This window comes from Aquarana catesbeiana, linkage group LG02 (assembly GCF_042186555.1).
Source record: "Aquarana catesbeiana isolate 2022-GZ linkage group LG02, ASM4218655v1, whole genome shotgun sequence".
Lineage (NCBI taxonomy): Eukaryota > Metazoa > Chordata > Amphibia > Anura > Ranidae > Aquarana > Aquarana catesbeiana.
This window is the reverse complement of record NC_133325.1, coordinates 133,416,247-133,443,974: the sequence shown is the minus strand read 5'-3', so window position 1 is coordinate 133,443,974 and position 27,728 is coordinate 133,416,247. Positions and strand designations below refer to the sequence as shown.

The 27,728-nt window shown below is 45.5% G+C and overlaps 1 protein-coding gene across 1 annotated transcript in view; it reads left to right on the top strand.

The window, feature by feature from the left end:
• Positions 1–1,175: 1,175 nt before the first annotated feature.
• FDX1 (ferredoxin 1) overlaps positions 1,176–27,728 on the top strand; it is a 58,526-nt gene continuing 31,973 nt past the window's right edge. The window contains exons 1-2 of the mRNA XM_073613486.1: positions 1,176–1,390; positions 22,454–22,578. Of these exons, the coding sequence (XP_073469587.1) occupies positions 1,263–1,390; positions 22,454–22,578 (253 nt within the window). The 5' untranslated portion in view covers positions 1,176–1,262. The remainder of the gene's footprint in view (positions 1,391–22,453; positions 22,579–27,728) is intronic.

Sequence of the window (27,728 nt, the reverse complement as noted above, 5' to 3'; positions counted from 1 at the left end):
AGCGGAGCCCCTCCAAACATCAGATGCCCCCAGCGGTGCCCCCCCCTTACCTCAGGTATCCTAGTAGGAGGATACTGTCTCCCTCCACCGGCCGCATAGTTACATTAGAACCCCCGCCCTTTTCCATAACAGACCGGCAGCGTGGCGGGGGGTAGGCGGGGCGAGGCGGAGCGTGGGCGGCAATGCAGGAGCTCCGTCTAGCCCTTCCCCCGCCGTCTTCCTGGTCTTCTTAAAAATGGTGGCCGGTGGAGACAATGTGTCTGCCAGCCGTGGACCTCTAGCGGCGGCGGCGAAAATCTGTGAAGAACCGGATTTCTTGGGACATTTCCCGGGAAACAATAAAATCAGGAATAGAGTCTAAATCCCAGGAATGTCCCGGGAAATCCGGGACAGTTGGTAACTATGGATTTGTGGGCACTTTTAACCCTTTATTCGGCCACTAACGGTGGTTAAAAGCCCCCGCTATCGCTCGAAAAATGCTGGCAAAGCACCGCTAGTTTAAGCGACACTTTACCAGTGTTTTTCAGGCGCTGGCAGTGTGAAAGGGCTCTTAAAGCACTCGGGCTTTCACATTGGGATTGCAAATGAGGTTTCTTTAAGGCGCTTCACAGGCGCTTTTTTTAACGCTAAAGCGCCTGAAAAACGCCCGTGTGAAAGGGGTCTAAGCGTGAGAAACGTGCAAACGAAGCTCCAGACCCTTTTGCAAACTTATGCCCTACACAACCGCAACCGTCCAATGTGTATTGGCATAAATGTGACAATATGTGCGTTAGCAGATGTGTGATGGTGCCATTAAGAATGCATTACACGTGAATGGCAGCGCTATGCACCAAGCAAAGCGCATGTGTTCCCAACCAGCACAGATATGAATGTGGTTTTAGTATATTCACCTGAGGACATGTGAGTATGCTGTTCATACCTGCACATTGCAGCTGTACCCCCCTCCACTCCACTTTATTATTGCTTTGTATTACGTTATAATTGTTGTGCTTTATGTATAGAGTTCTGCAGAGTATCTGAGAGGGACAGCTGAGTGGGGAGGAAGGACATGGCTCACACAGAGCTGTGTGGAGGACTGAGGACTGAGGAGACGGTCTGTACAGGTGTGACTCCTCTCTGTTCCTGGCACAGCTCCTGTACAGGTATAAACCCCGCCTCTCCTGCCCTCACATTCCCCGCCCGCTTCCTCTCCCGGTCACTGACGTCACATCCAGCTCTGGCACTGGCCGCTGATTGGCTTGTTCCTCATACACTGAGCAGAGATGGCAGCGGCAGCGGCGGTCCGGTTACTGGGGAGTTGTCGGTGTATTGTGGCCGGATCCCGGGCCTGGCTGTGCGGTGTCCAGCGGACTAGGAGCTGGCTGGAGCCCGGGGCGGCCCGCCTGTACAGGTAACAGTGCCCTGCATCCAGGCCATGGGGGGGGGGGCCTCTAGTGTGTGTGTGTGTGTGTGTGTGTGTGTGTGTGTGTGTGTGTGGTGTTTGGAGGGCCCCTGTCAGTGCCTGTGTGTGTGGTGTTTGAGGCCCCTGTGTGACCTCTAGTGTGTGGGTTTTGGGGCCCCTTGTCGGTGGCTGTGTGGGTTTTGGGGGCCCCTTGTCGGTGGGTTTTTGGGGGCCCCTTGTCGGTGGGTTTTGGGGGCCCCTTGTCGGTGGGTTTTGGGGGCCCCTTGTCGGTGTGTGGGGGTTTTGGGGGCCCCTTGTCGGTGGGGATGGGTGTGTTGTGTAATACGGACTGATCAGTGTGAGCCCGGGTTCACACCTATGCGAATTAGATGTGCGTTTCCCCACATTTATTTCGCATAGTAGGAGAATGTGACTGGCTCCCTATGGAGCCGGTTCACATATCTCCGGGGCGGCTGCGGAGCGCACTGCACAAAAACGCTGTGCGTCTTTGGCTCCGTTTCTGGGCCGAATTCAGGCATAGAATCGGCCCTGATTCGTCCCTGAAACGGGGAACAGGGACGCACAGCGCTCCTGTGCAATCCGCAGCCCGTTGTAGTGTGAACCCGGGCTGAGTCTTGGCTCAGGATTATACTTGCACTGACCAGCCATATCCTTATGGCTACTGACAGGTAAAGTGAATAACATTGATTATCTTGCTATAATGGCATCTGAAAGTGAGTGGGATATATTATTCTGGAAATGAACATGTTTTCCTGAAGTAGATGTGTTGAAAGCAGAAAATGGGCAAGTGTAAGAGTTTAAGTGATCCTGACAAGGGGCAGATTGTAATGGCTAGCTGACTGAGCAACTCCAAAACTGCGCCTCTTGTGGGGCGTTCCTGGTCTGCAGTGGTCAGGACCAACCAAAGGGGGTCCAAGGAAGAAAAACTGGAGAACCGGCAACAGAGTCATCGGTGGCCAAGGCTCGTTGATGCACCCGGGGAGCAAAGACAAGTGTCAGAACACATAGGGCATCACAGTTTGTTGCTTATGCGGCTGTGTAGCCGCAGACTGGTCAGGGTGCCCATGATGACACGTGCCCACTGTAGGTGCTTTTATATCAGAAGTGGACCATGGAGCAATGGAAGAAGGTGGTCTGATAAATTAAAAAATAGTTTGATATGTTGACTTGGCCTCCAAATTCTCTGGATCTCAGTCCAATCGAGCATCTTTGGAAGGTGCTGGAAAAACAAGTCCAATCCATGGAGGACCCACTTTGCAACTTGCAGGACAAAAAGAATTTGCTACTGACAGCTTGGTGCCAGATACACCACGGCATACCTTCAGAGGTCTAGTGGAGATGATTCCTCAATGAGTTATTGTGGGTGGTCATAATGTTATGGCTGATTAGTGTATATGAAGAGTCAGGCTGATGAATACAGTCCAGGTTCCTCTGCCCCTCCCCCAATGTCATGTGTGTGTCCGTGGTGGAGATCAGCCACTGGAGAGTGTGTATGGAAAGTCTATCTATAGGTTCCTCCTTATTGGCTAACTTTTTGTTCTGTAAAATATACCAATGAAGGTGTTTCATTATGTCTCTCTTGTAGACAAAAAAAGTAGCTGCTCATCCAGCCAACTAGCAACTGAAGATGCAGTGAACAACAAAATCCATGTTCCTCTCAGCTATGCACAGCTTCCTCAGGAGGAGAAAAGCTAATACTGTACTATACATAGTCTGTTACACAACCTTTTATATATCCATTTGACTTCCGGAAGATTTACCCCCCCCCCCCTTCATGACCAGGCCATTTTTTTGCTTTTTGGCACTGCGCTACTTTATCTGGCAATTGCTCGGTCATGCAACACAAAAACTGAGCTTTCTTTTGGTGGTATTTGATCATTACTGCATGGTGTTTTTTTTGTTTTTTGTTTTTTTGCACTATAAACAAAAAAAGACTGATAAACTTGAAAAAATAAACAATGTTTTACTTTCTGCCATAGAACACATCCAATAAAAAAAAATGTAAAAAACTAGTATTGGCAGTGATCAGCAACTTATAGCAGGACTGTGATAGTATGGCGGGCAGTCTGACACGTTTGACACTTTGTGGGAGCCAGTGACACTAATACAGTGATCAGTGCTACAAATATACACTGTTCTAATGACTCTGGCTGGGAACAGGCAACATCCAAGGGCGATCAAAAGGTTAAAAGTGTGCTTGAAGTGGTTGTAAAGGGGGGTGTGTGTGTGTGTGTGTGTGTGTGTGTGTGTGGTTTTAAACAATTTCATACTTGCCTTCTCTGTGCAAAGGTTTTGCACGGAGTAGCCCCGATCCTCCTCTTCTGGGGTCCCCCAGCGACACTCCTGGCTTCTCCCCCGCATCGAGTTCCCCCTCAAAGAGCCGCATTCCATGGGGGGGCACCCGTGCGGGCGCGCTCCTGAGTCCTGCTGCTGTGTCTATTGACACAGACATCAGGACTTAGTCCCTGTCCCATGGCACTGGATTTGATTGACAGCAGCGGGAGCCAATGGCTGTGCTGTTAATCAATCCAATGAGGACCCGCGACAGCGGCTGGAGCTGCTGTGCTCATCCCCCGGCGATGGAACGATCGGGTCCAGTTAAGGGGGGGGGGCTCTGTGGGGCTGCTGCACTACAGGTTTTGCACCTTAACCACTTCAGCCCCAGGAGATTTTACCCCCTTTCTGACTAGCATTTTTTTTTTTGCGATGCAGCACTGCGTCGCTTTAGCTGACAATTGCGTGGTCGTGTGACGTTGTACGCAAACAAAATTTCTCTAGTCATCTTCCAGGACGGCACAACCTGAGAGATGACTGGACCACCTGACAGGAAACACAATCGACACACGAGGTTAATAGGCCCCTCCCTTCCCCCTGCACCTCAGTTCTTGATTGTTTCCCGGCAGCGGTCCCCCCACCCCTGAGAGCTGGACGCCAAAGCCAGGGAGGTCTGCGGTCCAGCCAGGGCTCAGCCCCTTCTCAGGGGTCCCCAATGGCCGGGGGATTTCTTCCCTGGTAAGGAGCGTTCTGGGTACAGAGGGGTATCCCGAAGCTTCTGTGGGCACATACCTCCTCCTTAGCCTTCCACCCAGTTAGGTACATGGGAGCCATGCTGGAGTTGGGGCTGCTGGAGGGGCAGAGGACGCCATCTCCGGCAAGTATCTGCTCCATAGGGAACTCTGTAACACTCCTGTGTTGGGTGTAAGCGTTCTGGCCGGGTGGAGCAAGATGGCGCAGTTTCCAGTTGCCATCATTTCCGTTTTCTGCCAAAATGGCAGATCTGGAAACACACTAGAGGCGAAATCCACCTTTCCGACGGTGGGACTAAAGCAAAATTGTGCCGATCAGCTGCGTCTGGGGAGACACGCAGAGGCCCCACAAGTTCTCTCTCGCCTTCTGGATCCTCACAGCAGGGCCCCCTGTTTTGGCACCAGCAGGGACCAGATATGGAAAGAGGAAGACACAGAGGTGCCTTTAGCCCAGGAGGAGGCCACAGGTGGTGAGACCTCTTCTGTTTGGCAGGTAGTGGGTTAAGAGGTGTCTTACCACACCACAGGGGGGGGGGGGGGGCGCACAGGAGAAGGGCTTAAAAGACTATTTAAGTTTGAGTTCTGTCTTTTTTGTCTCCTTAGAACCCAGTGGATCTGTTCAAGGGGCCCACAAGGCTAAATCCCCCCTCCCCCTAGAACAAAAAAGCTGTGGGAATTGCAACGAAAAGCTCCCACAGGATCATGTAAAGCCTTTTTGTTACAGGTGCATACATAAACTGTCGGGTAAAGAAACCTCACAGGTTATGAGGGACTTCCCTACATTACAGTCAGGGATGCTTTCTACCCTCCAATCTCTGAAGACAGTTATAGCATCTAAGGAAGCACCTAGTACTAGTGGCAGAGAGATTCTGTCCTCTAGAGAAGGCATCTCCTTTCAGGAAGGTATGTCAGAAAACCCTGCAGAGACCTCCCCATCCTCTGTCACTTTGGGAGTATTTTTGAGGACACAGAGGAGTCTGATGAAAACTCATTAGAGGAAGGGGAAAACTCAGACTCTGAGAGCCAGGATAGTAATAGTCCTAGAGGTAATGGACTCCTTTTTCCCGTGACGGACATGGGGCAGTTTCTCAGGGCAATCTATGCCTCTGAGGATATCCCAGAACCTCCAGTTCAGGCTACTACCCTGGATAAGATGTATAGGGGGTTGAGTAAACCTCAGTCCAGGGTATTTCCAGTCCATCAGACTCTGAAGGAGATATTTTTGAGAGAGTGGAAAGACCTGGAGAGAAAGGTCCTTAAACTCAAAACTTGGAAGAGGGGGATGAAGAGAAGTTTTTCAAGACCCCCAAGTTAGACGCAGCCCTGTCACAGGTCTCAAAAAATCTGATTTGTCATTTGAGGACTCAGGTAACTTAAAAGACCAAATGGACAGAAGGGCTGAGATGCTATTGCGAAGACTCTTGAGATAATAGGCAAGGCTGTAGCATATTTAGCAGATGCGACAGTGGAAACTGTCAGGAACACGGCTAAATCGGCGTCCATCCTTAACTCCGCAAGTAGGGCCGCCTGGGTCAAGTCGCGGGAAGGGGTCCATATGTCCAGGTCATGGCTCTGTGGTTTGCCCTTTGAGAGTTCCCAGCTTTTTGGACCTGGTTTGGATCCGGTCTTGTCACGGTCAGCAGAAAAGGGGGGGGGGGGGGAGGGTCTTACAGATCTTGACAGAGGGATATCGGCTGGAACTTCTCTCCCCTCCCCCTCAACTTTATTCTGACCCTTCTCCCCAAGGATACTTCGAGGGCAGCAGGGTTGTTGGACAACTTGCAGGGATTGGCATACCAGGAGGTGATCGTCCCCGTTCCACCGGAAGAGCTTTACCAGGCACTTTACTCATGTTTTTGTTGTCCAAAAACTATCAGGGAAATTTTTGCCTGATATTAAACCTCAGAAAGCTGAACAGGTTTTTGCGACAAAAGAGCTTCCGGATGGAGCGTATATACAATGTGTGCAGGCATCTATTAAAAGATGCTTTTTTGGCAACAAAACATCTGAGGGACGCTTATCTTCATATCCCGATTGCCCCGGGAACACCAATCCCTGTTGAGATTCTCAGCCCTTACGACCAAGGGGATTCAACACTGGCAATTCCGAGCTCTTCCCTTTTTGGATTAACTGCAAGCCCAAGGATTTTCACGAAGGTCCTGGCGGAGGTTGTAGCTTACCTACATCTACAGGGGTGTCCCCTATACCCTACCTAGAGGACCTTCTGGTCTATGGGCAGTCTCTAGAACAGATGGGAGTAGACGTAGGCAGAGTGATCTTCACTCTGGAGTCCTTGGGCTGGATAGTGAACCGAGAAAAGTCTTCTCTGGTACCATCGTAAATAAGTTTTCTTGGGATATCTGGTGGATACAGGGTATCAAACTTTTTCTCCCAGAGGAAAATGGTTAAAAGTGGTTACAGCAGTCTCCTCTTTAATGTAACCCAGGGATTGCTCTCCCAGGCAGATTATGAGGGTGTTAGGTTTGATGACCTCATGTATTCCAGCGGTTCCCTGTGCTCATCTCCATTCCAGGGAGCTGCAGTTTTTCCTTCTATCCTCCTGGGACAAAAAGAGGGAGTCATTGACCGAAAAGGTGTCCATTCCAACAAGTGTAAGGGACTCCCTAAATTAGTGGCTAGGTGGATTAGACAGACAATAGGAATGGCCTATGAACAGAGAGGTTCCCCAGTACCAGTTTAACTTAAAGCCCATTCAACAAGATCTTTGGCAGCCTCTTAGGCAGAAAGAGCTGGGGCCCCAATAGAACAGATCTGTCTAACAGCCACATGGGCAAAGCAGGATACCTTCTTGAAGCATAATAGAGTGGAACTGCTATCGCCTCAGGATCTGACATTTGGAAGAAAGGTCTTACAAGCGGTGGTCTCACCCTAAGGTAGGCCTTGAACTCCTTGTCCATCCTCTCAGGTTGTGCCATCCTGGAAGATGACTAGAGAAAATTGACAGTTACTTACCGATAACTGCTTTTCTTGGATATCTTTCAGGACGGCAGGCCTAACCACCCCTGGTTTAATATAAGTAATACGGGAAGTGTTTCTCTGTCACCCGGATAACCTATTACTTTGGGAGAACTGAGGTGCAGGGGGAAGGGAGGGGCCTTTTAACCTTGTGTGTTGATTGTTTCCTGTCAGGTGGACCAGTCATCTCTCAGGTTGTGCCGTCCTGGAAGATATCCTAGAAAAGCAGTTATTGGTAAGTAACTGTCAATTTACGTCGTGGTGTGTTTTTTTTTTTTTTTCTCCCCCACAAATAGAGCTTTCTTTTGGTGGTATTTGATCACCTCCTGCGGTTTTTATTTTTTGCACTATAAACAAGAGCGACAATTTTGGGGGGGGGGGGAAAGCAATTTTTTTTTTTTTTTTTTTATGCTTGCTATAATGAATATCCCCAAAAAAATATAAAAAACAAAATTTCTTTCTGATGGCGGTCTGCTATTTATTTTTATCGTGACTGCGACATGGCGGACACATCGGACACTTTTTTGACACTATTTTGGACCATTGTCATTCATACAGTGATTAGTGCTATAAAAATGCACCAATTTACTATGTAAATGACACTGGCAGGAAAGGAGTTAAACACTAGAGGGCGATCAAGGGGTTAAGTGTGTCCTAGGGAGTGACAGGGAGCAGTGATCTGTCATGTCACTAGGCAGAACAGGGAAATGCCTTGCTCACAAAAGCATCTCCCCGTTCTGCCTCTCCACACCGCAATCGTGGCCCGTCTGCGAATATTGAGGACCCGAACCAAATTCAAAGGGACATTCAGGTACGCCCATTTGCCTGCCTGTGCCATTCTGCCGACATACATCTGTGTGTGGTGGTTGGCAAGCGGTTAATGCATTAAGGTAAAAAAACCCCTTTTACCCAGTGTGTGTGTGTGTGTGTGTGTGTGTGTGTGTGTGTGTGTGTACACACTATGTGATGCTTGCACTAAGGCATGTGACAATTATTTCCCTGCACAAGCAATACAAACTGTCACATCCCTGCTGACAGGACATGGCTTTGTATTGTTTACATAGGCAGAGCTCTGTCCTGTCTTCCTCCTTGCCAATCAGTGGGTGACGATGGTCATCCATTGGCAGGCACCCTCTGATCGCCTTGTGCTGTGACTAACTACAGCACAGCCCCTACCTGTAAGTGCTGGATCATGTATTAGATAGGCAAGCGGATATAACAATATCTCTAGATGTACAATGCCTTGCAAAAGTATTCACCCCCCCCCCCCCCCCTTGGCATTTTTTGTGTTTTGTTGCCTCACAACCTGGAATTAACATGGATTGTTTGAGGATTTGCATCATTTAATTTACAGAACATGCCCACAACTTTGAAGATAAGTTGGTGGTTTTTTTTTTTTTTTTGTTTTTTTTAATTTTATTGTGAAGCAAACAACAAATGGGACAAAATAAGTCAGTGTGCATAACTATTCACACCCCTAAAGTACGTACTTTGTAGAGCCACCTTTTGCGGCTATCACAGCTCCAAGTCGCTTTGGATAAGTCACTATGAGCTTACCACTGGGATTTTTGCCCATTCCTCCTTGCAAAACTGCTCCAGCTCCTTCAAGTTGGATTGTTTGTTTGTGCTTGTGAACAGCAATCTTTAAGTGCCCTTTCACACGGACGTGTCCATGTACGGGCTCCGCATTGCTCAGCGGGGGATCGCTCCGTCAATCCCCACTGAGCAGGCAGATGACAGGTCTGTCTCTGCACACTGCAGTGACTGACCTGTCAGAGCGCCACTCTCCTCTATGGGGGATTGGATGAAGACGGACCGTAGAGTCTGTTTTCATCCGATCCGATCCCCAGACGGATGGAAAAGTAGGGTTTTCCTCTGTCACACTTTAGCGGATCGGAGCAGGTTGGATGTTAGCGGACATGTCACCGCTGACATCCGTCGCTCCATAGGCCTGTATGGAGCGTCCGTTCAGGTCAGCCTAAAAAACTGACAGGCGGACCTAAACGGTCCACCCGTGTGAAAGGGGCCTAAGTCTGATCACAGATTTTCTATTGGATTGAGGTCTGGACTTTGACTAGGCCATTCCAACACATTTACATGTTTCCCCTTAAACCACTCAAGTGTTGCTTTAGCAGTGTGTTTGGGGTCATTGTCCTGCTGGACGGTGAACCTCCGTCCTAGCCTCAAATCACACACAGAGTGGTACAGGTTTTGCTCAAGAATATCCCTGTATTTAGCACCATCCCATGGGACTCTTTACACCAACTGGGCTATGGTTGTGGTATGTCTTAAAGTCCTGCATGCTGTATCTTTGGTGCGGTTTTGAAAACCACGCCAAAAATAGAGCTGCCCATTGAACTGAATGGAAGTCGCTTGAAAAATGCACTGCATTTGTGGTATGGGGACCTCCTTTACATTTTTCACTCTGTTATATTGCAGCCATTTGCTAAAATCATTTAAGTTCATTTTTTTCCTCATTAATGTACACACAGCACCCCATATTGACAGAAAAACACAGAATTGTTGACATTTTTGTAGATTTATTAAAAAAGAAAAACTGAAATATCACATGGTCCTAAGTATTCAGACCCTTTGCTCAGTATTTAGTAGAAGCACCCTTTTGATCTAATACAGCCATGAGTCTTTTTGGGAAAGATGCAACACGTTTTTCACACCTGGATTTTGGGATCCTCTCTGGTTCTGTCAGGTTGGATGGTAAACGTTGGTGGACAGCCATTTTTAGGTCTCTCCAGAGATGCTCAGTTGGGTTTAAGTCAGGGCTCTGGCTGGGCCATTCAAGAGCAGTCACTGAGTTGTTGTGAAGCCACTCCTTTGTTATTTTAGCTGTGTGCTTGGGATCATTGTCTTGTTGGAAGGTAAACCTCAGGCGCAGGTCCTGAGCACTCTGGAGAAGGTTTTCATCCAGGATATCCCTGTACTTGGACACATTCATCTTTCCCTCGATTGCAACCAGTCGTCCTGTCCCTGCAGCTGAAAAACACCCCCCATAGCATGATACTGCCACCATGATGCTTCACTGTTGGGACTGTATTGGACAGGTAATGAGCAGTGCCTGGTTTTCTCCACACATACGCTTAGAATTAAGGTAAAAAAGTTCTATCTTGGTCTCATCAGACCAGAGAATCTTATTTCTCACCATCTTGGAGTCCTTCAGGTGTTTAACAAACTCCATGCGGGCTTTCATGTATCTTGCACTGAGGAGGCTTCCGCCAGGCCACTCTGCGCAAAAGCCCCGACTGGTGGAGGGCTACAGTGGTGGTTGACTTTCTACAACTTTCTCCCATCTCCGACTGCATCGCGGGAGCTCAGCCACAGTGATCTTTGGGTTCTTTACCTCTCTCACCAAGGCTCTTCTCCCCCGATAGCTCAGTTTGGCCGGACGGCCAGCTCTAGGAAGGGTTCTGGTCATCCAAAACATCTTCCATTTAAGGATTATGGAGGCCACTGTGCTCTTAGGAACCTTAAGTGTAGCAGAATTTTTTTTTTTTTGTAACCTTGGCCAGATCTGTGCCTTGCGACAATTCTGTCTCTGAGCTCTTCGGGCAGTTCCTTTTGACCTCGTAATTCTCATTTGCTCTGACATGCACTGTGAGCTGTAAGGTCTTTTATAGATGGGTGTGTGGCTTTCCTAATCAAGTCCAATCAGTATAATCAAACACAGCTGGACTCAAATGAAGGTGTTGAACCATCTCAGGGATGATTAGAAGAAATGGACAGCACCTGAGTTAAATATTAGTGTCACGGCAAAAGGGTCTGAATACTTAGGATGTGTAATATTTCAGTTTTTTTCTTTTTTAATCTGCAAAAAATGTCAACAATTCTATGTTTTTCTGTCAATATGGGGTGCTGTGTGTACATTAATGAGGGGAAAAATGAATTTAAAGTGGTGTTTCACCCCAAAAAAAATGCATGAATGTGCCAAAAAAGTCCCCCTTTTTTTTTTTTTTAAACTCTAAATGGCTGTTGCTAGGGGGACCCTCGTAGTCTGCCTCCTTCAGTGCCTGGGCAGGTGACATCACTTCCCCTCTGCCCCCTCCCTCTTGTCAATCATCTGGGACACATTACAGGTGCCAGATGATTGAGCGGCCAATCGCGGCGCTGCTCGCTCATGGGCAGTGGGTGCCTGGCTGTGAAGCCACAGCCGGCCACCCACAGTTGCAAAACCGGGGCCGCCGAACGGAGGGGGAGACTAGCAGGGCTTCTATCCTCTGCATCGCTGGACCCTGGGACAGGTAAGTGTCCCATTGTTAAAAGTCAGCAGCTGCAGTATTTGTAGCTGCTGATTTTTAAATTTTTTTTTTTTTTTTTTTTTTTTTTTTAAATGGAAACTCCTCTTTAACTACTTGACATCCACGCTATGGCCGAATGACGGCCACAGCGCGGACCTGAATTCCCGGGCCTCCCCTGTGCACGGGCGCTGTCATCACCGAGTCACTGAGACTCGGTGATCACCGATCCGAGTAAGGGGCCGTTCCCTTACCATGTGACAGCCAATGACAGCTGATCACATGATGTAAACAAAAGATTGGTAATTGTGTGTTCTTTCTTTCTTTCTTTCTTTCTTTCTTTCTTTCTTTCTTTCTTTCTTTCTTTCTTTCTTTCTTTCTTTCTTTCTTTCTTTCTTTCTTTCTTTCTTTCTTTCTTTCTTTCTTTCTTTCTTTCTTTCTTTCTTTCTTTCTTTCTTTCTTTCTTTCTTTCTTTCTTTCTTTCTTTCTTAATAAAAACCGCAGAGGTGATCAAATACCACCAAAAGAAAGCTCTATGGCCCCTTTCACACAGGGGCGGTTTGCAGGCGGTATTTTTAGCGCAATAACGCCTGCAAACCGCCCGTAACAGCTTCCGCTGTTTGTTCAGTGTGAAAGCCCGAGGGCTTTCACACTGAAGCGGTTCACTGGCAGGACGGTAAAAAAAAGTCCTGCGAGCCGCATCTTTGGAGCGGTGTGTTCACCGCTCCTGCCTATTGAAATCAATGGGACAGTGCGACTATAGCGCAGCTATAGCCGCGCTGTACGAGCGGTTTTAACCCTTTTTCTGCCGCCAGCGGGGTTAAAACCGCACCGCTAGCGGCCGAATACAGCCGCAAAAATGACGGTAAAACATCGCTAAAAATAGCGCTGTTTTACCGCCGACGCCCCCACTGCCCCAGTGTGAAAGGGGCCTATTTGTGGGGGAAAAAAGATAAAAATTTCATTTGGGTACAGTGTTGTATGACCGCGCAATTGTCATTTAAAGTGCGTTAGCGCTGAAAATTGGTCTGGATAGGAGGGGGGTTTAAGTGCCCAGTAAGCAAGTGGTTAAATGATTTTAGCAAATGGCTGCAATATAACAGAGTGAAAAATTTAAGGGGGTCTGAACACTTTCCGTCCCCGCTGTAGGTTGTCTCATTTGGAATATTTATATAAAGCCATTATGATGCCAGGTTTCGCAGTCTGGAATGGATAAAGTGATATGTTAAATATGGATACGTCCAGAAACCAGACCAAAGTCAAGGATTAGAGTCAATATATATAAATGGGAAAAGTCTTCTCAAACGAAGGGGGTGCTTGGATACATGATGTTGACTGAAGACTGGAAAACACATCAATCACAGGCGACACATCATAAGCATCTAGAGTTAAGTACTCTTACCAGATCCAGTGGGACATATCAGCCATATAGCGGTACGTCTGTCAGAGCTTATGGAGGTAGCCTCCCGTGAACTCTCCCCAAAATGTTCTCCCTTCGGTCACGATCTCCGATAGGCAGGGTTATACCTTGGGTCACGGTCACCGATAGCCAGGACAGTCAGCGGTGGGGGTGGTCAGCTCACTCGCACACACTCCGGTTCCGGACAGGTTCAAAAGGTTTCAAGAAACCGATCATGGATGAGGTCATAAAGAAAAAAGGGGCTCCACATGACGTAGGTCAAAAAATAAAAGGGATTTATTGAATAAAAACCTTACAAAGTAAAAAGTGATCACTAGATAAAAATTGCTGGCAATATGGAAAACGTAAATGTCCTACGCGTTTCGACTAAAAGCCTTCAACTGGGGCATGAAACAGCCTCTCCACATTGCATATATATTATAATATATATATATTAGGGTTAAATGGGAGTGTATATAGTATTGGGGGTCCCATAAATCGGATTAACGAATCGGCTTGCGTTCCAAGCCTCACACTAGGTACAGGCACTTGCGTTCCAAGTGTCTGTGACACGTGACCGGAAAAGAGACAGCAGCCGGCGCGCTATGCGCCGCTGATGTCTCTCAGTCATCACAAGGGGCGTGCGCTCCAAGTCTCATATACAAGTGGGGAGGGGATGCAGGCCGATAACAATACGCTTCCGGCATCTCCTCCCCTACCCTCCTGTGGAGCGTGTGTTCCAAGACTCGTATGTAAGGAGGGGCTGACGGCCGCTCTGGAGCCAGCCCTGTCAGTGATCAGGACCAGCCTAGCCAATCACTGGGAAGCTGGACAGTTGGCCACCCCCCTCCTATTGTTACCCATCGTTACCATATGCCCAACAAGCTGAAAAAGAACGAAAGGGGAGGGAGAACCATAGTGTCTCACATGGTTCCCGAGCCGCGGCACACCTCCCACCCCCTTTTGTCTGTTTAGTTTTTATGTTGCTGGTATTAGTGTTATTGGGGTTTTATATTAATTTTTAAGCCATTTTTGCTCTTTTGTTTTTTGTGTTTTTTTTTTTTTTTTTTTTGTTTTGTTTTTTGTCTCCCTCCCCTTTCGTTCTTTTTCAGCTTGTTGGGCATATTGTCTCCCACTTTTGGTATTCGCTCATTTTAGTCACTTTGTATTGGTTTTGGGACCATATCTCCTTCATGGTTTACTGATGCCAGAGTAGATGATTGTCCTAACAAACTAGGATATCAATGTCTAGTCAAAGCCGATTTGGGGGTTATCCAACATGTATTGATGTTAGCTACTTACATGCCAATTCCCCCCCTCCCCTTGTTATTTTATAAGCGTATTTGGTTTGGTGATCGACTTATCATGGATAAGGCGTTCGACTTAGCAGTTAGCCTTCAGGATCCTAGGGTGTGAGATATTGCCACCTGTGGACCCTGCTATTGGCTACCTTTTTGATATATTTTGATATACATGAAGAGGTTAATTATATCAATTTCCTCTAACTTTAGGACCTCAGGGTCCCCCTGGGTCAGCCTGACAATGTGGCATTGCTCGGTCTTCACCTTTGGTGGCCTGAGCTTGTATTACTGTGTCTGAGCTGCAGGGGTGGGATCAGTTCAGGCATTTAGCTGGTTAAGTTCATCTATACATTAAGATGCAGTGTAGCGGTTCCCCCCACCCCCCCCCCCCCCCCTTTCATTTGACCATTGCGCCGGGCCCACCCCGCAAGACCTTACCCATATGATCTTTACATTTGGTCACCTCTGTGGTAATGATCAAGGGGTGGGTATCGGATGTTTCATTATGGCCGCGTTACCCTAACATTGGTGTCTGTTGTTGCCATGGTAATACCCATCGTGACTTCTAGGTCAGTGTTGTAACAATAGGAGGGGGGTGGCCAACTGTCCAGCTTCCCAGTGATTGGCTAGGCTGGTCCTGATCACTGACGGGGCTGGCTCCAGAGCGGCCGTCAGCCCCTCCTTACATACGAGTCTTGGAACGCACGCTCCACAGGAGGGTAGGGGAGGAGATGCCGGCAGCGTATTGGTTATCGGCCTGCATCCCCTCCCCACTTGTATATGAGACTTGGAGCGCAAGCCCCTTGTGATGACTATGAGAGACATCAGCGGCGCATAGCGCGCCGGCTGCTGTCTCTTTTCCGGTCACGTGTCACAGACACTTGGAACGCAAGTGCCTGTACCTAGTGTGAGGCTTGGAACGCAAGCCGATTCGTTGATCCGATTTATGGGACCCCCAATACTGTATACACTCCCATTTAATATATATATATATATATATTGTGGAGAGGCTGTTTCATGCCCCAGTTGAAGGCGTTTTAGTCGAAACGCGTAGTGCATTTAAGTTTTCCATATTGCCATCAATTTTTATCTAGTGATCACTCTTTACTTTGTAAGGTTTTTATTCAATAAATCCCTTTTTATTTTTTGACCTACGCCATGTGGAGCCCCTTTTTTCTTCTTTCTCCATGACCTCATCCATGATCGGTTTCTTGAAACCTTTTGAACCTGCCCGGAACTGGAGTGTATGTGAGTGAGCTGACCACCCCCACCGCTGACTGTCCTGGCTATCGGTGACCATGACCCAAGGTATAACCCTGCCTATCGGAGATCGTGACCGAAGGGAGAACATTTTGGGGAGAGTTCACGGGAGGCTACCTCCATAAGCTCTGACAGACATACCACTATATGGCTGATACGTCCCACTGGATCTGGTAAGAGTACTTAACTCTAGATGCTTATGATGTGTCGCCTGTGATTGATGTGTTTTCCAGTCTTCAGTCAACATCATGTATCCAAGCACCCCCTTTGTTTGAGAAGGCTTTTTCCATATATATATATATATATATATATATATATATATATATCTCTAATCCTTGACTTTGGCCTAGTTTCTGGACGTATCCATATTTAACATATCTCTTTGGGACATTCGTATACACCTCACCAGTGTTTATTGTGTTGATTAACGCTATCTTTATAGTTGCTGTAGTCACTAATTTATATATCTATGTTTGACACTTTTTTTTTTTTTTTAAGCTGCACGTATTTTTTATACACTTGATGCGACTTGGTTTGTTTGTGTGCTAGCAGCTTTTTACCACTTGTTTACATATATTTGTTTTAGGGTCAGCGCAACTTCTCATTTATATCACATTGGAATGGATAAAATCTGGTCAGTATAGAATTTTTGCTCAAGCTGTACTTTGACCAAGAATATATACCACATATTTTTGTTAGAGGCTTTTCTCCACAATTTAAGAGATTAGTTAAGAATCAGATGAAGCATTATATTGTTGCGTGCATGTGAAGGACTTGGGAATTGTAACACTGTAAATTTAATTTGTAGATTATAGATGGCCAATCCCTTCTCAGAACTGCGTTTGTATAGTACAATCGTGTTACACAGTATACATGGGTTACAGTCTGATCCCCCTTCCGTTTCAGATTTTGTAATATAACCCTCATGAGATTAGGTCTGCATGCCTTCCATACAAAACGGTGAAGAATACTTAAATGCCAAAGGATTTTTGCCAAAGGATTTTTGTGTTTTTTTTCTGTTAAACTGGTTTGATCAGGTTAATGTGATTAGTTATGCGGTAGCTTAGACGAGCCTTTTTTAACCAGGGTGCCTTGAGGTTTCTTCAGGGGTGCCCTGGCAAAATGTCTAAAAAAAATTTCCCCAAAATTGTATAGAACCCGGGTGGGTGGGTGAAAAACCACCCTTTTAGTTACACAAAGCCACAGATTTTCATTTTGTACACCATTACAACCTTCTAGCTGCCAACCTCCTAATAACCAATGCCATCAGTTAAGGAGGATGTCATTTGTCAGCATATCATCCTTGGTTTGACCTTCCCTTTCCTTTCTCCATCAGCTTTGAGGTCTCATTAGCTAAGTGATGGAGAAAAACTGAGGGAGAAGAGAAACACTGGAATACTAGTCAGTGCCAGTTTGCAAAGTGTATTTGACTTGGAAGAATAAATCGCCTGTAACACTGGGTGTCCTACATTTATTGATGTTGCTGCATTATGTAAAACTATGGAATAGTTTTTTTTTTTTTTTTACATTTTAGAATGGGGAGCCTCAAGACTATCCATAATTTTGGAGGGTGCCCTGAGATTGTCTATGTTTTTTTTTAACGGGTGTCTTGACTGAAAAGAGGTTGAGAAACACTGACTTGGACCATATCCATTGCTTTGATGGCTTTTAGTTTTCAATGGACTGCATGCTTGCTAATCAGACCACTCGTAGTTCGTTTACACTTCCTGCAGCCTTGAAACGTGACCATCTCTTATAGAGGTATGGACACAGAACTCGGGCAGTATTCTCAAGTGCCTTACCTTGCCCCAAATCCACTGATACCAGATGCAATGCTCTGCAGGCTGTAAAAAAAAAAAAATGATAAATGCACATTTCTTTTGCCTGCAAATATTTTTTAGAAAGATGACCTTTATTTAAACTTTAGCTGGCTCTTGGCTTTACCTAGATGGGACAATAGGTAGACCTGATTTGTGTGTTTGTTTTTTTTTTTTTTTTCCCATGGATGGTACTAGCTGATCACTTAATCTCTTTCATTTAGGTTTGTCCAGTACCTATACAGTGGGTATAAAAAGTCCGCACCCCTGTTAAAATGTCAGGTTTCTGTGATGTAAAAAAAAATGTGACAAAGAGAAATCATTTCAGAACTTTTTCCACCTTTTTAATGTGACCTATAAACTGTACAACTCAATTGAAAAACAAACATGTGACAACAATCCCCCGTATTCTTCATATGTCTGGTCTATGGGGTAGAGTGGCAAGATGGAAGCCTTTTCTTACGAAGAAAAACATCCAAGCCCGGCTACATTTTTAAACATATGAAGTTTTCCAAAAGCATGTGGGAAAATGTGTTCTGGTCTGATGAAACCAAGGCTGAACTTTTTGCCCATAATTCCAAAAGATTTGTTTGGTGCAAAAACACTGGACGTCACCAAAAGAACCATACCCACAGTGAAGCATGGTGGTGCCAGCATGATGCTCTGGGGCTGTTTTTTCTTCAGCTGGGACAGGGGCCTTAATCAAGGTAGAGGGAATTATGAACCGTTCCAAATACCAGTCAATATTGGCAGAAAACCTTCAGTCTTCTGCTAGAAAGCTGAAGAAGAACTGCATCTTTCAGCATGACAATGTCCCAAAGCATACATCCAAATCAACAAAGTAATGGCTTCACCAGAAGATTAAAGTTTTTGGAATGGGCCCAGCCAGAGACCAGACCTGAATCCGATTTGAAAATCTGTGGGGTGATCTGAAGGGGGGTGTGCACAGGAGATGCCCTCACAATCTGACAGATTTGCAGTGTTTTTGCAAAGAGTGGGCTTTATCAAAGTTTTAATTTTTCCTACTCTAAGACTACCCACAGAGAGAGACTTTGATCACCCCTAGTGTTAACCCAATCCCTGCCAGTGCCATTTGTACAGTAATCGGTGCATTTTTACTGTCACTGTATTGGTCACTGGTGCGCCAAATGTGTCACTTAGGGTCAGATCTGTCCACTTAAATGTCACAGGCCTGCTAAAAATCGCTGATCCCCGCCATTACTTAGTAAAAACAATAAAAAAAAGTCCCTAAATCTTTCCCCTATTTTGTAGACACACCAACTTTTGCACAAACCAATCAATATACGCTTATTGGGATTTTTTTTTTTTTTTTTTTTTTTACCAAAAATATGTAGAACACATAATGGCTTAAACTGAGAATTGTGCAAAAAATATAAACCACAGAGGTGATCAAATACCACCAAACGAAAGCTCTATCTGTGGTGGGGGGGGGGGGGACCTCAATTGTCAGTTAAAGTAACGCAGCGCTGTATGGCAAAAAATGGCCTGGTCATTAAGAGGATAAATCCTTCCGGGGCTGAAGTGGTTAAGAGACACACTTGTGCAACCATATTTTATTTTTATTTTCTTTCCTCCACCTAAAAAAGATTTCAGTTTGTTCAACTGAGTTGTACAGTTTATAGGTCACATTAAAGGTGGAGAAAGTTCTGAAATGATTTCTTTGTGTGTAAACAAAAAAAGTCTACCCACCCCTGTTAAAATGTCAGGTTTCTGTGATGTAAAAAAAAATTTAAAAAAAATAAAATATTTCATATATCACAGAAACCTGACATTTTAACAGGGGTGTGTAGACTTTTTTTTATTTCCATTGTACACTCACCGGCCACTTTATTAGGTACCTTGCTAGTACCGGAGCCTTCTGCCTTAAAGTGGATGTAAACTATTATTATTTTATATATAATTTTTTTTTTTTTTGTCATAATGTAGAGTATAAGATTTCCTGTCATTTGAGCCCAGTCTTGCCACAAAGTTAATCCATCTCTGAGCAATCCTCTTTTATTGTTCAGTGGGATAAAACTTGACAGAGAAAAACTTTGTCAAATCCTCCCCCTTGCTGTGAGTGACAGGTGATTTACATATCTCGTGCACTAGCCTAAGACATGCATTATTTTTTAATTCCCCCCCCACTCCTTTCTTCAGCAGCTCTGCAAGGATTGGCTGTTCCACACCTCAGCATGATTTGGCATGCTGAAGTCATGTGGTTACTTTCCTGTCTTTTCACTGGATGTTAGAGCCCTTGCACACTAGGGCGGGGGCGGCGTCGGCGGTAAAACGCCGCTATTAGCGGCGTTTTACCGTCGGTATTCGGCCGCTAGCGGGGGCGGTTTTACCCCCCCGCTAGCGGCCGAGAAAGGGATAAATACCACCGCAAAGCGCCTCTGCAGAGGCGCTTTGCCGGCGGTATAGCCGCGCCGTTCCATTGATTTCAATGGGCAGGAGCGGTATACACTCCGCTCCTTCACCGCTCCGAAGATGCTGCTGGCAGGACTTCTTTTACCGTCCTGCCAGCGCACCGCTCCAGTGTGAAAGCCCTCGGGGCATTCACACTGGATACACAGCAGTGGTACTTCCAGGTCGGTTTGCAGGCGCTATTATTAGCGCAATAGCGCCTGCAAACCACCCCAGTGTGCAAGGGCTCTTAGAGATCATAGCAGAAGTTCAGTGTTAGAAATATACAGGGGAGTGTAGAGGTGGGCGGGGAGTCTACTGACATCACGACTCCACCCACCGAGCTCCAGACAACAGACCCACCCACAGAATATGCAGTTTTTCGGGTCTCATAACAGACAGAGGGGAGACATTTGACAGGTAAAGATACATGCAGGAGGCATGTATATCCTTATAGATAACCCCTATGGCAGTAGTTTAGAAAGGATGACATTGGGTTTACATCCACTTTAATGCTTCATGGCATAGATTCAACAAGGTGTTGGAAACATTCCTCAGATTTTGGTCCATATTGACATGATAGCATCACACAGTTGCTGCAGATTTGTTGGCTGCACATCCATGATGCGAATTTTCCCGTTCCACCACATCCCGACGGAGCTCCATTGGATTGAGATCTGGTGACTATGGAGGCCATTGGAGTACAGTGACCTCATTTGTCATGTTCAAGAAACCAGTATGAGATGGTTTGAGCTTTGTGACACTGTGCATTAGCCATCAGAAGATGGGTACACTGTAGTCATAAAGGGGTGGGCATGGTCAGCAACAATACTCGGATAGGCCGTGACGTTTAAACGATGCTCAGTTGGTACTAGGGGGCTCAAAGTGTGCCAAGAAAATATATCCCCCACGTTATTACACCATCACCAGCCTGAACTGTTGATACAAGGCATACTATCTGAATGTCGCAGCTGAAATTGACTCGTCTGTAAACCCTAGAGATGGTTGTGAGTGAAAATCGGCAGTTTTTTGAAATACTTGGACCAGCCTGTCTGGCACCAACAACCATGCCACGTTCAAAGTCGCTTAAATCCCCATTCTGATGTTAGGTTTGAAGTTGTCACGTCTAGATACCTAAATGGATTGAGTTGCTGCCATGTGATTTACTATACCTGTCTGTACCTAATAATAAAGTGGCTGGTGAATGTATGTCTTTCAACACTAGCCATGTTACCTTTGCTCACCCACATGTGCGTATGAGTTAAAATGCAGCATGGACCACTTCTTACACTGGATCTTCTAGCAAGATTATACTGTATGTAAAGAACATAGGGGCCTTATTTAGATAACACAAGCTGAGCTCAGGTCCCCCGAAGGTTTACTGATGGCAGGGCTGAGTGTTCCTCCCCACACTAGCTGTACAGATAAGAGCGCACTCTGTAGTGTGAACTCTGATACCGTGACACTGCCACATTGTGATGATCAGTTGTTTAGTTTTTTTTTTTTTTGGGCTGGCCTTTACAGCTATGTAATTGTTTTTCAAATGCATTGGCCACATACGTTGTCAACTTCGATAAGCACTGATATTGCCATCATAGATCCTTTTTCACATGTGTCCATGCATTAAAAACTTTTTGGGCCGACACACCATTCAAGTATGAACTAGCACCATTAAAAACAATTACAATTTGTACACACGAATCCCCGTTCTGGCTCTCATGCCCGCGATTGTGTGTAGCCGGCGGACATCACGACTGCCGTCCATGCGCCTCGGGTCCCCCGCCGTGCAGTGTGTGCACCTGCTATGGCTCTTAAAGGAGTCGCCATACAGGTTGGCGATTCGTGGGAAGGAGCCGCTTTGCCGACCGTAAATGTGTATGAGCTATTCGGGAAGTGGTTAAAATGATTGACTTTAGGTAAAGTTCATCTCCAGTTGCAGGACCCCAAGTCTCAAATACTTACACTTTTTTTCCAGGTGTCTTCAGTCTGGTCACAGGGTGTGTGTGTGTGTGTGTGTGTGTGTGTGTGTGTGTGTTTTCTCTCTGCCCAAGCTGGATTTGTGCTTCTAAAAGAAACCTTATCAGAATTTTAAATACTTCACTAAACTTGGCATCCTTTGCATCTGTATCTGGGAAAAAAGTCTGTAGTGCCCCACAGCAACTAGTCATATTCAAGCTTGTATTCTAACATTCAGTGGATGACGCAGCTTTCTGTGGAGCCACAAATAGCCATGCCGAATTGAATAGGGGGGGGGGGGGGGCACTGCGGGAGGGTAGGGAGCTGCAGAATGTGCTCATGTTTCATGATACACCTGAAGGCTGGCTATACATGGTTACTTTTCCTTCTACCCCCCCCCCCCCCCCCTTTCCTCCTTCCTGCGGCACCCGGCCATGGCTGACACAATCTACCTGTACAGTTTTCCTATGCACACCCTGGTTGCAGTGATGTGCTTCATCTTAGTAACAGGTGTGCTGGAATCAGTTATCCTTATGAATATGTCTTTATAAACGTGTCATAAGAAGCTAAGTTAAAATATTTTAAACCCCAGAATGGTTTTGTTTTTTTTTTTTTTTTTTTTTAATTCTCTTCTCTTTTTTTTTTTTTATTTTTCTGCAGCTCAAACGGAAAGGTCACAGTGAAGTTTATCAATCGGGATGGAGGCACAATTGTAGCGGAGGGGAAAGTTGGGGAGTCGCTCCTGGATCTTGTTGTGGAAAAAAACTTAGACATTGATGGTTTTGGTACGTATGTGTGCTCTGTTGGATACTTAACTTATCTATAGGTCCCAGAGGTATTTGCTCCTTTGGTTCGGAGTTTGTATTAAAATGAACCTATATGCAAATGTTAACTTTTGTTGAGAGAAAAAAAACAAAAAGCACTCCCCTCTGGGTGATCTATGTACATTGGAAGGATTTTAAAAGCCTTTGTTGCAGATTTCAATTTTTTTTTTTTTTTTTTTTTTTGTTCTGAAGAAATCTCATGTGTGTTTTTTATGTCCATGTGGAAGAGTGAATCTAATAGGAGTGGTTTTTATAATTATCAATCAGCTGTGCACCTGAGGAAAATTGCAGGGTCTGCATCCCTTTTTTAGATGTGAATTCCTATTGGGAATATCTCACCTAAAATTACATTTTTTTGTTGCAGGAGATGCCTGAAATCTGACTTGTATCTTAGGGCAGACTTGGGGAAAATCAGCGAGCCAATCGCACAAGCAGGAAATTGCATATCTGGGGGGGGGGGGCTATATTTTATTTGAGATTATATAATTTTTATTTTTTTTGGGCCTTGTGCAATGCAGTTGTGGAACTGTTGCAGAACAGCCCTGTTCACCTTGGTGTATACTTCCTGCTGCCTCTGCAGCTAAGGGGGAAGTACTCGAGGGTGGTAAAAATGGCGTAACCACATGGACACTGTCCGCCAACCTCAAGTGTGAACAAGTCCTTGGTTCACTTCTGTGCAGCTGCATGTTGGGCGGCTCATTCATTTCAATGGGCTTCCCTATCTGCAGAAACCCAGGGAAAAGTCCCTGACCCTTTTCAAATCACACTGCACTGAAAACACACCGCTTTTGCCAATGCGTAGGGGTACTATTAAGAATTAATAGCACTCCTGTGCATCTGCTAAAGAGCAGTGCATTTGTCTGCGTGTGAGGAATGCACACAATTTTTTGTGTGCATTCCCAACACTCAATAATGTGAGCCAAGCCTTTGAGGTGCTTCGAGACTTAAGGGGGAGTTTTGCCCTTAGTTCTACTTTAAGCTGGCCATGGACTGATATTCGGCAGGTACCAGGGACCAGACCATTTTTAAACAGTGTGTGGCCATCCCTGCTAGACAGAAGTGGGTTTTATGGTTGACTTCTGTTGAAAAATGGATGTGATGGAAAAAGGTTTGTCAATTAGTGGCTGTAACCACTGATTAGTGTATTCTGACAGGAGTGGGAGCCACTGTCCGAATGCCTGGCATTGGGTCTATTTCTCCATCCACCTCATTTGTGTGGATGGAGAAATCCAATTTTTTTAATTGTTTTTCTATAGACTACCTGTATGACCAGGTAAAATGCCATATGAAGATTTTTCAAAAGTACCGATTTCTGCAGCGGTAACACTAGATGGCAGTGTTGCAATGAACAGCATCCAAACTGCAGCTACAAATGTGTTTTTTTTAAAATTGTCTTTCAGCACAGCACCTGAGACTGTATCTTCACCCACAATTCACAGGAAACACGGAAGATGTATTCTTTAAAAAGGAGGATCTTCCATATAGCTTATCAGTTTTAGTGTTGCTCATGTTACTTCTTCCTTTTTTTTTTTTTTCATTATCAGTTAGCCTGGTGCCTCGAGCTAGAGGACGTGCGCATGGCAGTTCCCGTGTCTGCTTCAGACCCTCCAAACACATTCTCAGGACATTCTCTGCTCTTCTGTGCTTGGTGAGAGCCTGCACTACCCAAGTCATCCTGCCACCCTTTAGAAATCTGGCCACAGCGCACTCCCACAGAGAGCAGGTGGCCTCCACATGCCTCAGGCACTTTCTGCCTTTGTACCTGTCTCTCCCCTCTCCACAGTTTGCTTGAGCTCTTTATGTGCATGGTTCTGGTTCTATGAACAGTTTTGGAAGGAGCATCAGCGGTGGTGGTGACAGATGCACCTGACACCAGTGATCCCTAGGAAAGCAAAGTGCTTAACATGGCTCCCATGTTTATGGGGTCATTTATATGCTTTGCATTTCCCATAGTGGTCTGAAGACTGTCTGGGGAGTTTGGATGCTTAGTTACAGTATCTCCCAAAAATAAGTACACCCCTCACATTTTTATAAATATAAAAAAAATCTTTTGATGTGACAACACTGAAGAAATGACACTTTGCTACAATGTAAAGTAGTCAGTGCACAGCTTGTATAAGAGTGTAAATTTGCTGTCCCCTCAAAATAACTACACACAGCCATTAATGTTTAAACCACAGGGAACAAAAGTGAGTACACCCCTAAGTGAAAATGTCCAAATTGGGCCCAAAGTGGCAATATTTTGTGTGGCTACCATTATTTCCCAGCACTGCCTTTAATCCTCTTAGGCATGGAGTTCAAAAAGGCTTCCCAGATTGCCACTGGAGTCCTCTTCCACTCCTTCATGACGACATCACGGAGCTGGTGGATGTTGGAGACCTTGCACTCCTCCACCTTCCATTTTGAGGATGCCCCACAGATGCTCAGTAGGGTTTAGGTCTGGAGACATGCTTGGCCAGTCCATTACCTTTGCCCTCAGCTTCTTTAGCAAGTCAGTGATCATGCTCTGCTTCAGTATGTCACAGTACATATTGGCATTCATGGTTCCCTCAATGAACTGTAGCTCCCCAGTGCTGGCAGCACTCATGCTGCCCCAGACCATGACACTCTCACCACCATGCTTGACTGTAGGCAAGACACCCTTGTCTTTGTACTCCTCACCTGGTTGCCACCACACACGCTTGACACCATCTGAACCAAATAAGTTTGTCTCATCAGACCACAGGACACATGGGTTTCAGTAATCCATGTCCTTAGTCAGCTTGTCTAAAGCAAACTGTTTGCGGGCTTTCTTGTGCCTCATCTTTTAGAAGAGGCTTCCTTCTGGGATGACAGCCATGCAGACTAATTTGATGCAGTGTGTGATGTATGGTCTGAGCACTGACAGGCTGACCCATCCCTTCAACCTCTGTAGCAAATCTGACAGCATTTATATGTCTATCCCAAAGGCAACCTCTGGATATGACGTTGAGCACGTGCACTCAACTTCTTTGGTCCACCATGGCGAGGCCTGTTTTGAGTGGAACCTGTCCTGTTAAACCACTGTATGGTCTTGGCCACCATGCTGCAGTTCAGTTTCAGGGTCTTGGCAAGCTTCTTATAGCCTAGGCCATCTTTTATGTAGAGCAACAATTCTTTTTTTTTTTTTTTTTTTTCAGATCCTCAGTTCTTTGCCATGAGGTGCCATGTTGAACTTTCCAGTTACCAGTATAAGAGAGTGAGAGCGATAACACCAAATTTTTACAAAATGGCTTATTGGTTATTTTAGCATTAGCATTAGGGGTGTACTCACTTAGACATTAATGAGGGGACAGCATATTTACACTGTTATACAAGCTGTACACTCACTACTTTACATTGTAGCAAAGTGTAATTTCTTCAGTGTTGTCACATGTAAATGTCCCTTTTGACCCTAAGCGACTTGGTTTGTGTCTACAGTTGTGTTGCACACCACAGCTTGGGGAAAATCAAAACCTCCTCCTCTTTTTGCTCTTTAAGTTTAGGATCGACAGTCCAAATGTTTGGTTTATTGAAAGCTTCCCAGGCAGGTAAAGAGATCACTCTGGTGGTAGAGAAATCCAAACAACTTGACAATGGAACCATGAGACTTACTACAGACACCAGTTCATGGAGCTGGGGTGCAGAAATGGTGCAGGGTGTCTAGTGAAAGTGATTTCTCTAGCTCTGATATCCTTTTTAGATCTGTAACAATATCTAGGCACGATGATTTCAGACAATGGCATGCACAGTAGTGGCATATATTGCCAAATGGGGGAATCAGAAGCCAAGCTCTCCCACATCTAGCAGTGGACAATCTGGGGTGGTCAGAAAGGAATTTGGTATTCTTGACCACAGTATATCTGAAAATAACTATCAAACTTGTGGAATATTTTCCAAAAAAGGCATTGAGTTCTGGAACACCCATGGACTTTGATTCTAGAAAGGTACAGTTAGGTCCATATATATTTGGACACAGGCACAATTTTATTTATTTTCAGGTATTTGCCAAAATACCAAAAAAGCTATAGTTCTATAATGGATATGGGCTGAAAGTTTGTGTGTTGTTGTGTGTTTTTTTTTTTTTTCTCTCACTTTCACTATTTGAGGGTATGTACATCCAAATCGGAGGAAGGGTTTTAAGAATTACAGCTCTAAAGAAAATCCATCTCCTCTCTTTCAAGAGACCAAAAGTAACTGGACAATTGCATCAAAAGCTTTTTCATGGCCAGGTGTGGGCTGCTCATTCATTATTTCTTCATCAATTAAGCAGGTAAAAGTGCTTTCACACTGAAAGTGCCACTCGTTTTAGCAGCGCTTTTAATCCCAAATATGGGTTAAAAACTCCCATTTTGCTGCACTTTCAAAGCGCTGCCCTTTCGTTCCAATGGGCAGGGCGTTTTTGGGAGCGCTGAATACAGCACTCCCAAACAGCCCCAAAGATGCTGCCTTTAGGACTTTTTTGGTAACATCCCGCAAGCGTCCCACCCGAGTGTGAAAAGTCACACTGGAATGAATGGGAGCTGGTTTTCAGGCGCTTGGCAGAGGCTGTTTCCAGTGCTAAAGAGCCTGAAAACTGCCCCAGTGTGAAAGGGGTTTCATAAGGTCTGGAGTTGATTCTAAGTGTGGTATTTACATTTGGAATGTCTTACTGGGAATCTACATCATGCGTTCAAAGGTGCTGTCCATGCAAGTGAAACAGACCATTGTAAGGTTGCAAAAAAGACAAATCCATCAGAGAGATAGCAGCAACTTTAGGAGTGGCCAAATCAAGTTTGGTACTTTCTGAGGAAAGAAGAACGCACTGGTTAGCTCAGAAACGTAAAAAGGCCTGGAGGTCCACGTAAGACAACAGTGGTGGATGATCGCAGGATCCTCTCTATGGTAAAGAAAAACCCATTCACCACATTCAGACAAGTAAAGAACACACTCTCTCCAGGAGTTGGGTGTACCACTGTCCAAAGTCTACAATCAAGGGAAGACTTCACAAGAGCAAATACAGAGGGTTCACCACAAGGTGCAAACCATTCATAAGCCTGAAGAATAGAAAAGCCAGATTAGACTTTGCCCAAAAACATCTAAAAAGCCAGACCAGTTCTGGAAAAGCATTCGTT